The sequence below is a fragment of the Citrus sinensis genome, chromosome 5 (assembly GCF_022201045.2).
Source record: "Citrus sinensis cultivar Valencia sweet orange chromosome 5, DVS_A1.0, whole genome shotgun sequence".
NCBI lineage: Eukaryota > Viridiplantae > Streptophyta > Magnoliopsida > Sapindales > Rutaceae > Citrus > Citrus sinensis.
The window spans coordinates 23,051,408-23,067,475 of NC_068560.1; the positions used below are offsets into that span (position 1 = coordinate 23,051,408).

At 34.9% G+C, this 16,068-nt stretch overlaps 2 protein-coding genes and 1 pseudogene across 8 annotated transcripts in view; 1 reads left to right on the forward strand and 2 right to left on the reverse strand.

Annotated features, from left to right (window-relative positions):
* Positions 1 to 1,941: 1,941 nt before the first annotated feature.
* Positions 1,942 to 16,068, reverse strand: part of LOC107176220 (uncharacterized) — a 94,768-nt pseudogene continuing 80,641 nt past the window's right edge.
* LOC102613531 (transcription elongation factor TFIIS-like) overlaps positions 11,723 to 16,068 on the forward strand; it is an 86,956-nt gene continuing 82,610 nt past the window's right edge. For both annotated transcript variants that reach the window (XM_052442687.1, XM_052442688.1), the window contains exon 1: positions 11,723 to 12,749. In XM_052442687.1, coding sequence (XP_052298647.1) covers positions 11,839 to 12,749 — 911 coding nt within the window. In that variant the 5' untranslated portion in view covers positions 11,723 to 11,838. The remainder of the gene's footprint in view (positions 12,750 to 16,068) is intronic.
* The window catches only part of LOC102612947 (DNA-directed RNA polymerase II subunit RPB1-like), a 54,761-nt gene continuing 51,664 nt past the window's right edge, over positions 12,972 to 16,068 (reverse strand). For 3 of the 6 annotated variants that reach the window (XM_052442695.1, XM_052442698.1, XM_052442691.1), the window contains exons 4-5: positions 13,479 to 15,991; positions 12,972 to 13,254 (exon numbers count right to left, since the gene is read on the reverse strand). In XM_052442695.1, coding sequence (XP_052298655.1) covers positions 15,953 to 15,991 — 39 coding nt within the window. In that variant the 3' untranslated portion in view covers positions 12,972 to 13,254; positions 13,479 to 15,952. Of the gene's footprint in view, positions 13,255 to 13,478; positions 15,992 to 16,068 lie in introns of those variants that run through there. The other 3 variants (XM_052442697.1, XM_052442692.1, XM_052442690.1) reach the window with 2 other exon arrangements.

Consider the following 16,068-nt stretch of genomic DNA (forward strand, 5'->3'; position numbering starts at 1 on the left):
CTACACATGTTACCCATAAAATCGGTTGGTGAATTCTTACTTGTGTGATTAGGGGTTGCGAAGATTGTGTGAATAACAATTCTGGATGGGAAAAGAACATTTTGAAAAAAGCGAATGAAAGTTGACTAATGTCGTTGGATATTTTATGAATATATATCAATGAGGGCATCCCTTTGCATTGAGTTATTTGAACACACTTCAATAGTTTTATTCTAAACTTGACAGGGACTGTAAATTGGACGATTTTGGTGAGCCTAAGTGCCTTAATTGTTTGGATTTAGCTTTTGGCAAGGGAGAGGGCTTTTGACTTTTTGTTTGTGTCCTTGCTGAAATTATTAATAATATTAGCCTTACCCAATTCAAACAATGAGCCAACAAATGTGCTTTATAACAGGTAGTAGGGGTGGGCATTTGGTTCGGTTCAGAGGGCATTTGGTTCAGTTCAGTCTGAACCGAACCGAACCGAACCGTATTATGGCAATTTGGTTTGGTTTAGTTTTTTATTTGAACCGAACCACATGGTTCAAGAAAAAATTAAAATTAAAATTAAAAAGGTCATAATTTATCTTTTTTTTTATTTCTATTTGTTAGTTAATACATGCTATTATATATGTCATAGCATTTGTTAGTTAATACATGCTATTATATATGTCATAGCATACACTTTATTTTATTGTTGAACTTTATTATTTTAATTTATTATTGTTAGATTTTATTATATTGGTTATTATTTATGGATTTCTAGATTATTTTTTTGGAATTTATTATGTTAATTTACTATTGTTAGATTTTAGTATGTTGTTTATTGTTTGTTAATTTATAGATTCAAGATTATTTTTGTATTAATAGTGTATTATTATATTATATTTTTTATTGAATAATGAATATATATGATACAATCAAACCAAACCGAACTGAACTGAACCAAATTAAATAGTGCCCACCCCTAACAGGTAGGATACAAGCATTGTCGCAAGCACAAGAAATCAATTTATAACTTGAAAAAATAAATTGTCATAAGCTTATAAAACCGACAAAATAGCTGAAAAGTAAATAGTTCTAATACAAAGCATAAAAGCTAATTTTGATCCCATCTCACAGATGGGGCATAACTTTGGTACAAAATTGACTAACATCAATAATTCCTCTAAGCAGTTTGGTTGTTGGAGTCCTGATCACTATTTGATGTCTGTTTCTTTTGCTTTCCTTTTCTCCTCCTCCTTTCTGTACTTAATCCCATAGGCGTTGCAGAGAGTGTAAAACTAGAAAAATTTATAGGATTAAAAGTACTATTTCAAGCTTTAATTTACATATGTGGGCAAGTGGTATTATATGAGTTTAAGGACTATTTGCTCATGTTACAAGTTTAAATTTAATACGACTGTTCATAATTAATCTTTCTTTAGAAAACATATATGTGTGTGTATACTCACACATAATGAACAATTCTTGTACATATACTATTACAAATGATGTGGCAAATGACGTCACTTTATTAATGAGTGTAAATATTGGTGATAAGGAAAATAATTACTATATTCTAATTGGACTCCATAATAGTGTCACATTTTATTTGCCATATAGTTGGAAAACATGAGAAAATCTTAGATGCTCCCTCTCTCTCTCTCTCTCTATGTATATATATAGTAGTTCTCTAGTTTGGAATCTTAAAGTGTGAGAAAAGTTCGATAAAATTTTAAAAACTATGGAGTTTAAGATGCTTAAAACTTAAAAGACTTAAACCACATTGTCTATGCGTTTTTCAGACTTTTTCAGACTTTAAAAATCTGGATTCGAAATTTCTCTCTCTCTCTCTCTCTCTCTCTCTCTCTCTCTCTCTATATATATATATATATAATCTCTTAGATTCTTTCCGCAAGTGTTGGTTCATAAATACACATGGCAAGAATCTAACGGATAAAAGTATGTGTGTACAGACACTAGCGAAAGCATCCAAAATTTTTCCCAAAAACAAAATTTGTACCTTCTTTTATGCATGTGGATGCATCAAAGAATTACTGTTTTCAAGTCTACAAATAGTAATAATGACAATAATATGGAACAATTTACATATCTTCGGGCCAAGATGACCTCTACGGCACATAGGAGTATCATTAGTATTGCAATTATAATTACTGCATCTTTTATAAGGATACCTATGCGGCCTTGGAATGCCTGCTGTCCTTCGAGGTGAAGCTGCCGTTGATGAGTTAGGAGTGCCCATCTGCTGGTTTCTCGACGCTGGAACGTTGATGAGTGTGTAACTTTTCATCGATGCTTGCGCTGATGCTGCCGCAGTAGGCTGAATATTATTACTAGGGTTAATGCTTAAGTTGTTGTAGTGAAGAGGAGAGTTAGGAAGTTGTGATCCCATTACAGAAAGAGCCTGCAGGAAATGTGCTAAAGCCATAGCCATTATTTGGGTGCATATATTGTGCTTGTCTATGTTGGTTCCTCAAGTTTGATTGTGGCCACACAATTTAGTTGGGATTAAACTTTTGTCCAATGTTAGTGTTATTGTTCATTCCTTCATTCACCATTTCATAGTTGGTTATTCCCTGTATATAAACAATCAAAATGTTAGAGAAATTATTGACTCATTAAATAATAATATATATGAGAAAAATTTTCAATCTGAAATTAAAGTTGGGATTAAAGTTCAGGACAGATTTACGACACCATAAATTCGTCGTAGATCTTAATTGTAAATTTTAATCTTAGATCTAATAAGCACTGTATATATATATATATATATATATTGGTTTTTTGATATGGAATTTTAAAGTGCCCAAAAACTTTAAATTCATAGGAGCTTAAAATTTAAAGCGTTTAAGTTGCATGGTTATGTATTTTGTCGGACTTTCTTACATTTTAAAATTTAGAATTGGAACATTTCCTATATTTATAATTTTTAAGCTATAAATTACAAACAATATTAACCTGCTCTCGTTTATAATTTCTCTGTTATAACTAGCTCGCATTGTACCAAAATTTTTGTTTCTCCGTGTTTATGTTATTAATAGAACCATTATTAGCTAATAGGTTCAAGTCTCCGTAATTACAAATTATTCCCAATAACTATTATTGGATTCCAGTTGTTGTAATTTAAAATCATGATTTAAAACAAGGCATATATATATATATATATATATATTAACCTCATTTATGTGACTTAGTATCACAATTCATAAGTGATATGATTAAAGTTAGAAAAAAAATTGCAGGATATAATGTTATTAACTCATAGCTCTTCAAACAAGTGTTGATACTTAGTATTATATATATATATATATATATAGTCTAAATAAGGAATGAAGGTAGAAGTGGGAATATGAAATTGATAAAGGCAATCCCTATCTTACATGCATGTAAGATACATCCCTCTCATATGAATAGTGCATGTGTGGGATCCACATACTATTCATGTGAGAGGGATGTATCTTACATGCATGTAAGATAGAAGGACCCGATAGAGGTAAGAGAGACCAAATTCTGGACAGTCTACAAATCTTGGGGTATAAAGTTGCAGGGCGAAACTATCGAAGTTTTAAAGTAAAAGTGGCCAGGTCCTTGTAAGAGATTACAAATTTGGCCTGCTGGTAATAATTTTTAAGCTATAAGTTACAAACAAAATTATCCTAAACTCTGTAGTAGCTCCGCCCTTGGTCGAAAATATTGTTTAAGCATTTATTTTTAATCCGCCTCAATCATTTGACAAACGTCAATGCAACCCTAACCCCAAGTTTTTGTTAATAGTAAGTAGCAACAGACTGAAATTATATTAAGATGAAAATGATGACCAAAAAAAAATTTTTGAAGAAAAAAATAATTGCTTAAGAAGTCATTAATAACTGGATCGATATGGAGCAGTCAATCTAATCTGTTAACACCAATTATGCAGCCAAAAAATGATAATAAAAAAGGAGAAAAATTCAAGAAAGATGACAATTCTATACATACCATCAGTCCATGTATATCCAAGATTTTACAAGAAGATTACCAAAATAATGGATCTAAACAGATTTGATAATTACTACTTCGTAAAAATCAAATAAATAAAGAGATCATTCTAATTAGATGGTGCAACCTAAGAGATATAAATTATCAAGTATATGAAGTGGAGCTTCTTTTCTGCATATTGATTGATCAAACATTAATTAATCTTCATTTCTTAACAAAATTGCAAAAGAAAAATATTATTTCTCTATTAGTTTTTTGATTGATTTAATCAAGAAATCATAATTTAAAAAAAATGAAGACTAATATTAAATTGTATATCATTCCTGAAGATTATGTTCAGATTTTCATTTTCAAATTCAATTTAATAATAGATCACATTATTTAGGCACATAAGGAATGTCTAACACAAAGAATTACCTCATGAGAATTAAGATGCTGACTGTCATTATCACTATTAGGTAACCCTAACTTCAATGTCAGATCAATCGTCTTTCCATCATCATTGTTCTGATCGTAGCCATTCATTTTGGTTGCTGCTTCTTGATTGAGCCACTGAGAATCCATGATCAATGATCAATTTCTTTGTTTTCCGAGAACAAAAACAACTTGTTACAGTCCCAAAATGAACAAGCTAGATAGAGAGAAAGAGAGAGAAATGAAGTCAATTAATCTGTTCATGCATGAAACTGCATATATGAAACTGAAGCTCTTATTGACCATTGAGAGAGAGAAGACTTGATACATATGCCACCAATAGAGATATACACACGAAAACACACTCTTTTAGTGATTTAAAAAAAAAAAAGAAATTATGCACCAGACTAAATCGAAACGAATAAAAGTTATATCTAGTTGTGATTATTAGTTTATTAAGTACTAATTTATAGAGGATCTATTATATTTACCATTTTATTTAAAATTGTTTCTTTTATTTTAAACTCAAAAACTACAAAAATTAAAAGAGATTACTGCATTCGCCAAAGAACGGCTATGAGCATTTTTCTCGCTCTCTTATACGTGACGCTATCCTAATTACACTCATCTCAAATCTTTTTTGTTAGTTACCTTTGAAAAATAATTTGATTTTTTCATAAATATATATTTTTTAAAATGCATTTATAAAAATTGAAGGAAAATATCACCACCCATAAATAAATTGCAAGCATTAATTAATTTAAAAAATGGGTTTAATTAGTTTTCTCTTTCAAACATTAATTTATATCTTTAGTCGCAGTTTTTCACTAGAAATTCATTAGACAACAAATAGTTGCCAGTGACTAAGAGCCCTAATAATTGCATAAATCATTAAGTTTTTCACTAGAAAGAGCTATATGATGTCCCTCTTGACTTAATGCATCTCCTATACCTACCCCAGAAGCATCACAAGCTACCTCAAAGACTATATAAAAGTCAGGATTCCTTAGGACAGGAGCTTCAGTCATTTTTAACTTAATTTCTTCAAGTGCCCTAGTGGCTGCAGGAGTCCAGTGAAACTCATCTTATCTCGCGCAATTAGTAATAAGAGCCATAATGGTGCTAAATCCTCTAGTAAATCTCCTGTAAAATGATGCAAAGTTGCAAACCCATGAAAACTACATACCTCGGTCAAAGTCTTAGGAATAGGCCAATCTTTAATGGTTTTAACTTTTTGGGCATCAGCATTGATACCCTCAGCAGACACTAAGAAACTTAGGAAAAGGGTGAGGAAGACCTGATTAAGATGATCTAGGTGCTCCATCATAGACTAACCGTAGATGAGAATGTCATCGAAGTAAACCACTAAAAATTTTCCAATAAAAGGGTCATTACTCTCATAAAAGTACTAGGTGCATTTGACATACCAAAAGGCATAGCTAACCACTCATATAGGCCATCTGGAGACTTGAAAGCTGTTTTCCAATCATCTCCAGGTCTAATCCTAATATGATGATATCCACTCCTTGGATCTATCTTAGAGAACCATTGAGAACCAGCCAGTTCATCTAGCATATCTTCAAGCCTAGGAATGGAAACCTATCCTTGATAGTAATTTTGTTAGTGGCTAGACTATTAACACACATTCTCCACGACAGATCTTTCTTAGGGGTGAGCAGTACTAAGACAGGAAGGTGCATTGATCAGATTACCGACCGGGGATAAAACTTCACTTCCACTTAGCTCACGGCTAAGAACATAAATTTGCGGAATCTCGACCTCAATCTCAGACCCTGATCAAAGGTCTAACCTTTGCTTTGGTGGTATACCACTACCACTTCCTATAGGCTACCCCCACTGCAGAGTGGTCAATTCCGCTGCCAATCAGTCGATTCAGTCACGTATCGAAGAGGGCTATAAGTAGGCCGTTTGCTATTGCGATAAGGGCTGCTCGCCTTTATACGGCTTGGCTTCGCTATCGCTCCGTCGGCCTAAAAAGTAGTATTCCTACCATACAAGAATGCCTATTATCTAGTGCTAGAAGCTAGAAGCTTCGCCATAAGCAAGCAAGACGAGGTCGCTCTGCTTCGTAGACAAGTGAATTTTTTGCCAAAAGTCCTTGTATTTGTTTGTTTAACTCAACTGTATCGGCAGAGTTCATCCTATAATGTGGACAGTCTGGCAACTGAGATCCTGGGACTAAGTCAATGGCATGCTGAATAGATCTCATGGGAGGTAATTGATCGGGTAGCTCATCAGGAGGAATATCCTGAAAGTTCTCTAACAAATTATTAATCTCAGGGTAATAGTCAAATCTAGGCTCTAAAGTATCAAGAGAATTATCTTGCAATATCAAACCTAGCAGGATAGTTGTGTCTTCTATGTCATGCTCAAGATTTTTTGAAAATAAAAGTTTTATGCCATGATTCACGACAAAGGAAAACAAGATGTTGAATTACCATTCGAAGCTTAGAACCATCAATGATTTTGATGTTCGGAATGATGATGATATGCTTATCAGCCAATGCATCAACTATATCTTGCAGCACTTGCCGTAGTAATTCAGTGAATTGTGCTTGGCCCAACTCTTCCTCCCCTTCGGCTCCATGTTTCTTCAAGATGTCATTTAGCTGAGGAAATTCTGTTGAACGACACTCTACATATCAATTATATCGACTTAAGAACAGTTCTAAGTGATTGACGAAAATAAATTACTTCTTAGCACATTTGATACATAGACAAAAGTTAAGAAACTGTGATTTGGCAGCCGGAACTAACTACACTATAACAAGAAAATTTGATCAAATTACACATATATGTACAAGCAAACCAAGAAACCTAGCACATCCAATATATGTACATCACAATTCAGAATGAAAAGGAAGTGAACCTGAAAACGGAGGGACACCGAATTCAACTCCCATATGACCAAGAGCATTTTGTATCTCGCCTTTGCAAACCTTGCCCTCATCTTCAGTATCCAGATCAGCGAACAGATTTTCGGCTAACATGGTGAAATCATCTTCATTCCCCAAAAACAACTTCAGCATGTTCCCATCCAATACACACACCACAAGCGGATCATCTAAATTAAAAATCCACATAAGAAACAACGTTAACATTCACAACAAGCTTTAAAATTAATCAAAATTTAGAAAATTTTTATTATCACTTCAACTGAACCAAATAAAGCTTAGCAGCAAAAAAACTCATTACCTTTGAGTTCATCGGCGATGGCAGTGATGTAATCAGAGGCCAGCTTAGAGGCGTGATCTCTATCAAACTCCTTGATTCTGAAAGTGACGTCATCGTCGGAGCCGGAAATATGTTTTAGAGCAGTTGACTTCAGGTTTTGAGGCAATGAGAGACCGAAAAGGGAGGAGGATGCTTCGTTTTCAGCAAAATCGAGAAGCTGAGCTCCAGTGACGGTGCTGCTGTCGGAGGTGGGGAGGGCGAGGGGTTGAGAGAGTGATCGGAGTTGGGTCCCGTCGATGACCGTGAAGCCTCCAGCGGACATTTTGAGTGTTTGATTTTAGAGTTTGATTGCGTCTGTCATTTTGAGATTTTAAAACATGAAACAGGACTAAGAAATTGAAGGGGAATTGGGGAGGGCTGCTACTCTGAAAAAGGCGGGATCGATCCACGACATCACCTTACTACACATATGATGAAATGCTGAGGATGTCGGTTTTAGGATATTTAGTCTGCAATTAATTAATTATTAATTTATATAGTGAGTGTGCTTTGTAGGAAAATAGAAAATTTTGATGTTTCTTATTTTATGAATTTAACGAAATATTAATTTAACACATTGGTCTAAATCGAAACGAATAAAAGTTATATTTAGTTGTGATTATTAGTTTATTAAGTACTAATTTATAGAGGATCTATTATATTTACCATTTTATTTAAAATTGTTTCTTTTATTTTAAACTCAAAAACTGCAAAAATTAAAAGAGATTACTGCATTCGCCAAAGAACGGCTATGAGCATTTTTCTCGCTCTCTTGTACGTGACGCTATCCTAATTACACTCATCTCAAATCTTTTTTGTTAGTTACCTTTGATATAAGGCAGCAAGACCCTACATAATTACTCAAACTGAACATTATTTTTCTAAAAAGTTTCAAATAAAGAATAAATTAGTGACTTAGGTTTCTTGACCACTAAGGTTGTTTTAAAATAATTAATAATTTTAATTGTACTATTTTACTCTTATAACATAAAATGATGAAATTACCTCAAAAAAACATGTGTTAAAAATGTTAAAACAAGTCATAGATCGCAAAAGGAAAACAAAAAGATTTAACTACTTAATTCTCCACACTTCTTACTCATTTGAATGTTTGAAAAATAATTTGATTTTTTCATAAATATATATTTTTTTAAAAATGCATTTATAAAAATTGAAGGAAAATATCACCACCCATAAATAAATTGCAAGCATTAATTAATTTAAAAAATGCGTTTAATTAGTTTTCTCTTTCAAACATTAATTTATATCTTTGGTCGTAGTTTTTCTCCTCTCTTCTCTACCTTATCACCATCCATAATCGGAAAGCTTCGAACTTAAAAAAAAAAAAATGCATTGTGCTATGAAAATGTTGATTTGTCCATGTATAATTGGATTTGTAAAATAGTCCTATGAGTGAGTAAAGTTCGAGAAGAACAAAAAAAGGCGAAAACTACTTTGCTTCATGTGTTTCGTACCCCACTCATTTGTCATTTACCAAAGTTACCGTTGGATTTCATCTGATGGCTGTAAAAGAAACACATAGAGAAATAGGAGTAACTGGAGAAACAAGTAATGGGTCGGTCACCTGGATTGGTAATTTTTTTTTTTCGATTTTCGGTGGGAGGGCAGAAGCCACTGCACCGCACCTGGATTGGTAATTGAGCATAGGGAAAATAACAAAATTAAACTAAAAATTTATGAATAATTGGCTACTTCCGACAAAAATCTAAGAAACCTGCAATTTTTTATCAAGCAAATAAATTAATAGCAACAACAGCGGCTAATCGATGCGACAACAACAATGGCTACTTCCGGCAACAACAGCCCCTTTAATTTGAGTTAGTTCGCTGAGTTTATGTCCGAATTCTTAAATGGATAATGAATTTATTGTTTTAGTACTAATTGTTGATGATTATAGGTTAGATCTTGTTGAGCGATTAGTTTTTTAACATTAGGCTTGCATTTTAGCAAACATTTGTATTGCCGTATTTAACAAACTTATAGGTTAGATCTTGTTGAGCGATTAGTTTTTTAACATTAGGCTTGAATTGGGAATGAAAATTGATAAAATGCTTATGGAAATAAGTTTGTTAAATACGGCAATACAAATGTTTGCTAAAATGCCTCAAAGAATACAATTTGTTGTTTAGCCTTAATTTTGCTATTATTTTACTTGAATGAATATCTAAGAAGGTTGCAACTAGTATTGTCGCTTGAATATAGGCAATGGTATGGTGTTATGGGTGATTATGAGTGAAAAGTTCTTGTCACGCTAACTTTGTAAGTGAAAACCTTGTTTTTCTCAAACAAAACCTAAATTAAGAAGATTCAATACTTCATCATACCTTTCAGAAGACAGTATCAAGACAATAATGTCGAGAACCATCACCTATAAACTTCATCCGTCGGAAAGATCGCAGATGATGTTACACGTACAAACTTTTTTGTTTTTTTATTTTTTATTTTTTGATTTACAAGTGCTACGCTTTCAGCCGGTTATCCGTTTTTCAAATGTTAAATCTTAGTTGTTAGATACCTTTCTTCACAATCTAACGACTCATTCGCTATGAGATAAAGGACTGGGGTACCAAACTTATGACGCAAGATAGCTGGATCCACAAAAAAATTATAACAATTGAAAGAAGAGCATACGAGTCTTACAATATGAAAGAATTCTCGCCTCAATTCAAACAATTAAATTCAGGAGAAACCACAACCGATTGTGAGCTCCCCATTTATCATTTACTAATTGCTATTATGATTCTTTTTTGTCAAATTCATCTTCATGTTTGACAACACCCATATCTTCCATTTGGCAAGTTAGTTCATCCTATTTACCATTGATCGTGTAAAATCTCAAGTAATGTTACACCCGCATATTCTGTAAATCGTTATAATGATTTGAATTAGTTAGTTTTTTATTTTTTTATAAACATTATTTTTGCCTTATTTAAGTTATTTGGTTATTTTCAAATCTTCAAATTTGAATTGATTTGAAAAAGATTAGAAACTATCCCTTTTTTATTTTCCTCAACTACTCATGTTTTGGTAAATCAAAACTCACTTTGTTTTTAAACAATAATTAATGAGGGTCACATTATTTGGGACTCAAATGATAAGGTCCCTAACAAATGATAAGGTCCCTAAAATTCAACACATATTACTCTCTTCTTTCTCAATCAAAACTAAGAAATTTAGTATTTTCTTGCACTCGATGGTGACGGCGGCAGAGGGGGATGCACGAACAACTCTATAGGTTGTGACAGACTGACAGTGGCAGTAGAGATGGAGCAATCGAACCGAGCAAAGCTGCGTGCCAAGGCTAGCGAGTCAGCAACCGAGACGAGATGATGCCGGCGGAGGGTGGTGGCTGCTGCTGGCTTCGAGTGTTGGAGGCGCGGCAGCCGCAGCGTTGTTGCTTATGCATTTCAAGGGATTTGGCGATTAGGGATTTCAAGGCAGCCGGTGGCGGTGGCACCGTGGCAGCGCGGCTGCTTATGCTTTTCAGAAGGGAATGCAATCTGCTACTTATGCTTACTGTATTAGGGATTTGGATTTGGGCGATTTGGGCAATTGGGTTTTGATTTTTGTATTTAAATTTTTTTTTTTAATATACCGGGTCCGGATTCTGGGTTTTTGGGGCTGAGACCGGAACCGGGACTGGAAATGTCCGGGTTTGAGAATTTCGCACCGTATATTTTTCTTATAAAACTCCATTTCGGATAAATTTACATTTAAAGACAAAATAACAATAACACACATTTAATTTTTTTTAACAAATTACTTACATTCATTATTAAATTTTTTTTTTTACCTCTCACTTCAATTTATCAAACTAAAATAAGTTGTAGAAATTTCAAATAATATATATATTTTTTTATTTTTAATTAATTAAATATTTTTATACTTAAAATTTTTTAAAATTATAATTTAAAATAAGTGCACTTTAAGTTAATGGTTGACATTAAAAAATTCATCATTTATAAAATTTCAAAATTTATGTGTAGGGCGATAACAAGATTATTAAAGAAAAGAAAAATAACAAAATCGTACTTTGAATTTTAATAATTAAAAAAATAAAAACTAGATGAAATATTTTAAAATAAAAATGATATTTTTTTTAAATAAAATAAAAATAATTGAAAAGGAGTTTTATGAGGAGAATCGAGGGTTGCCGATAATCATCGCCCACAAGGATTTCCTATTGAGTATAGGAATCCCTTTGTCGCAATGAAACTAGGAATATATAAATCAAGTGAGTTTGTGAGACCTTCTTCTCTTAATTCTTTCATAAGCAGTTCTCTAATTTCTCTCTGCGATTTTTATTCATTCAGTACCCTCAATCGTTCATCTGATCTCACCCAATTCTCTTTCTCATCGATCTCTTTTGATTTTAATATTAATCTAAGAAATCAGAGCATTAAGCATCGATCGCTTTTGAGTCTAATTGTCATGGGTTTATCAAAAAACATTGATTTTGAAATTACTCTAAGAAATCAGAGCATTAAGCGTCGATCCCTTTTGCGTTCAATGGTCATGGGTTTGTCAAGAAACAGGAGGAGCAGGGAATGTGCTGAATCCATGAAATCCAAGTTGCCATCGGATATAAAAAAGAAGAGAAAATTTGAAGAAGAGGAGCATGCGGCTTTTACTTGTTCCAAGAAACCTCCTGCTACAGTTTCTAAAAATGAAGAGTTCAAGTGTTCTGATGTCGATGCTACACGTAACCAATTTCGTGAGCGTCTTGTAGAGGGATTGTCTAAAGTTTATGAAGAGAATAATGAAGAGATGATGAAGGAGCAATTAGGAGCTTGTGACCTAGTTGGAGTTGCTGCATCAGTAGAATCAGCGCTGTTCAAAACGTTGGGTCCTATCACTGGGTCAAACAGACCCCAGTATAGAACCATCTTGTTCAGTGTTAGGGATTCAACAAATCCTGACTTTAGAAGAAAGATTCTTCTTGGAGAAGTGAAGCCTGAGAGCATTCCTACCATGACGGATGAAGAGATGTCTAGCCATAAAGTACAAGAGGAGATTCGCGAGATTAGGGAGAGAGTTTTAGCCAAGATTCCGGACTCAGTTGATGATGATGATGATCCCTATGAGAGATTAAAAGCTGATGATCGTTGGCTCTTTTATAGGTCTTATATAGGTTAATTAATATGATGCTTTTAATTAAGCTCCTATTTTGAGTTATTGGGTTTTCATTTTCATTTTGTTCAATTGTACTTTGACTTTTGAGTTATTTGGTTTTCATATTCATTTTGTTCAATTGGACTTTGAAATGGTATTTTAATTCTCTGATCACTTCCTTTATCACATGACAACAAATATGTTTAATCCCTCTTCATTCTTTCATCATATACATAGCAACGTCGCAACTTCCATCTATATATTTGACATCATTAAACGGGTAACAACGCAATTGTGTAGGAACCTATATTTGTCCTTATATAATTGAAACAGGCGCAAAATTGTCATTTAGGGAAAAAAAAAAAAACATAACAGACAATAACTATCAAAGTCATTTCAGCATTCACAGTTCACATAGGATTTTATCCTTCGTTATGGGATGATGTAGGCCTGTATGTTGGACTTGATCGAGAATATGAGGGAGATGGTGGTGAATACGAAGTTGATGTCGGACTGCACACAAAGAAAAAGATAATTTCGGATTACATAACCATAATTCATCGGACAAAAAAAATTTAACCACCTGTCCAATACCAACCTACAGGAACAAGAAAGCTAGCATAGCCACAAAGATATTTCATGTGAGTAGAATTCTATCAAAAGCAAGGCCTAATAAACCAGATATGACCCTAAACACAAATATTAGACTTGACCTATAGATTTGCATTATGGCTTACCTGTACGTTGGACTTATCGACTGGCAGGTGACATTCTTGCACTACTTGGTGAGTAGGCCAGCGATCGTCTGTATGTGGCTGACTGAGGATTATAACTTTGGGATGTAGGGCTGTAGGCTGGTGCAGTTCTTGGTGAAGTTCGGCTGTAACGAGGAGAAGTGGGGCTATAGGCTGGCAAAGTGGTGGCTGAATGATGGCGATATAGGGCTGTAGAATGGTGAGGTAAGCCCGTACAAAGGCGATGTTGTGCTGTACAAAGGAGAGGTTGGACTTGTGCTGTACAAAGGAGAGGTTGGACTGTAAGATGGTGTAGCAGGATTGTATATGCAGGTGGGTGCTGTAACTTGGAGAGTTTGGGTTGTAGTTCGAGGAGGTATGGCCGTAGCCTAGGGAAGAAGGCGATTAAGATGGACTTGTAGGAGAATAGGCAGGACTGGTTGGACTAGAACGAAGAATTGGTGAGTTAGAGCGATAACCAGGGGAGGTGGGACTGTATCCAGGTGACGTGGGAATTTGTCCAGGAGATGATGGATTGTAGCCTGGTGATGATGGGCTGTATCCTCAAGGTGTAGTAGGAGAGAAGGCCAATGCACCAACATAAGGAGAAAAGGAAAACCGGGCATCTGTGTTGGGGGATTGACAGAGATTTGGGCTTAATAAGCAACTTGGAGACATCATGCCCTCATGATAAGCAGTACCAGAGAGTGGAGATCGAGTGGGTGTCATCCCTAAATCCAGAACTTCCATATAACTTGGAAGCTGAAGTTCGATGGTATTCTTCGGCATCTCATCATTGACATACAAAGGACAGTATCCAGTTCCAATAGGTGCGAGCTGACCTAACACAATATTCTCAGTGACCCCCGCAAATAATCTGTTTCAGCATAAGCTGCAGCATCAAGAAGAATGTCAACAGTTTCCTCAAATGAACATCTCATCAAGGGTCCAGTATCAATCCTGTTGATGCCATGACGAGTGATGGCCATCAAGTGGCCTAGATAGGTCATGGTATCACAAAGGAAAGCCAGATGCCGATAATTCACATAAGAGCCATCAAAAGATATGACTGCTCGCAATTCATGCAGCAGCACCCTACGAACTGCCTCAATCTCCAGCACTTCAATAATTTCAACCAAGTGATTGCTTGTTGTCCTTCTCGCATCAACTTCTTCATGACACATAACAGCTAAAAGATTCACACCTTCAGCGTCCAGCATAAATTCCTTTTCCGACTTAAATCGTTCATTATCATCGTACTTGGTTGATTTAACCTTTTTAATGAACACCTTGTTGATATGGGGGATACCTTGGAGAGCCATTTCCAGCAGCATGTTATTCTCAATCTTTTCCAAGAAAACATCATCTTCAGCTGATTCATCATTCAGTCCTCCTATTGGAGCTTCATTATTCATGATACGAGTACGAAGGATGAGCCTATCGTCAGTGCGGCCATTGCATATACAAGTCAAATAATCTCCAAACTCCTGCTTTATCTTCTCAGAAACAGCAGCCATGCTTAATTTCTTATCAGCCAACATTTCCCAGTTCAACTCTATGCGCAGCAACCATGGAGATATTTTTTTCAGGTGAAATTTCCTCATCTGGCATCTCATAGTATGACTTCATAAATTCAGCATCCTCTTCAATAATTGTGCCTGTAGGGTCTGGGTCATACCATACTTCTGTAGCTTAGAAGTAGCTGCAGTAACACTACGGAGAGTAGTGTACTCTAGAGCATTGAACATTCTTGGCGGTCTCCTTTGTTGAGCTAAATACAGGTTTCAGGTAAATGGAGAGTCAAGGTGTTTTGATTTTCTTAGCCACATTAATAATTTCCTTTGTTAAGCTTTGTTTGGTGTCTGAATATCAAAAATTTAATAGTACAAGCTTAAGGAACCAAAGCAGAAAAGTAAAAGAAGGAATTCTAGTTTGGCACCTGATTCACTTTTTTCTCAAATGTCTCCATCGTAGTTCGTCCAGGCTCAGGCTTCAAGCATTTTTCCTGGGCTTTCCGAATATATACTTTCACCACATGCTTTGCAGTAGAAATAGTGTGGTCGATTTTCCAAATGTAAGTGTCGTGGCTGAGAGATTCACACGCTTCCCCATCAAGTTACCCCGATCCGTCCTTCCTTTGCCTTAAGCCTGCAACATATTGATTTAATAGGGCCACCTGATCGCTGTCTAGCCTGATCAACAAAGAAGATACCCCAGCAATAAGTGGAGAATTAACAATATGTAATTATGTATATGCATACAACTTATGCATGTGCAGGTAGGCAATCCTACTCTAGGCTGCCCAGGCAATTCATTGTCAAAATATGTGGCTATGTGAAACTGTAATACTTGTGCAAACTCGGATATGAGATGTGCAGGTACCCATTTCTTCACTTGGCTCCTCAAATTCTCATTGGGCCTGATGATCATCGCCAACTGATGAGTCAAATCACCCCATAGTCGACAACAATAAGCGATCAGAACTCATACACACACTTGTGATGAGCTGTATTCACCTGAAAAATACTCAATATTTTGTTATGCCATCATAAAATAGGCAAAACGTTTCTATAGATAGTTTTAAATGATTAAG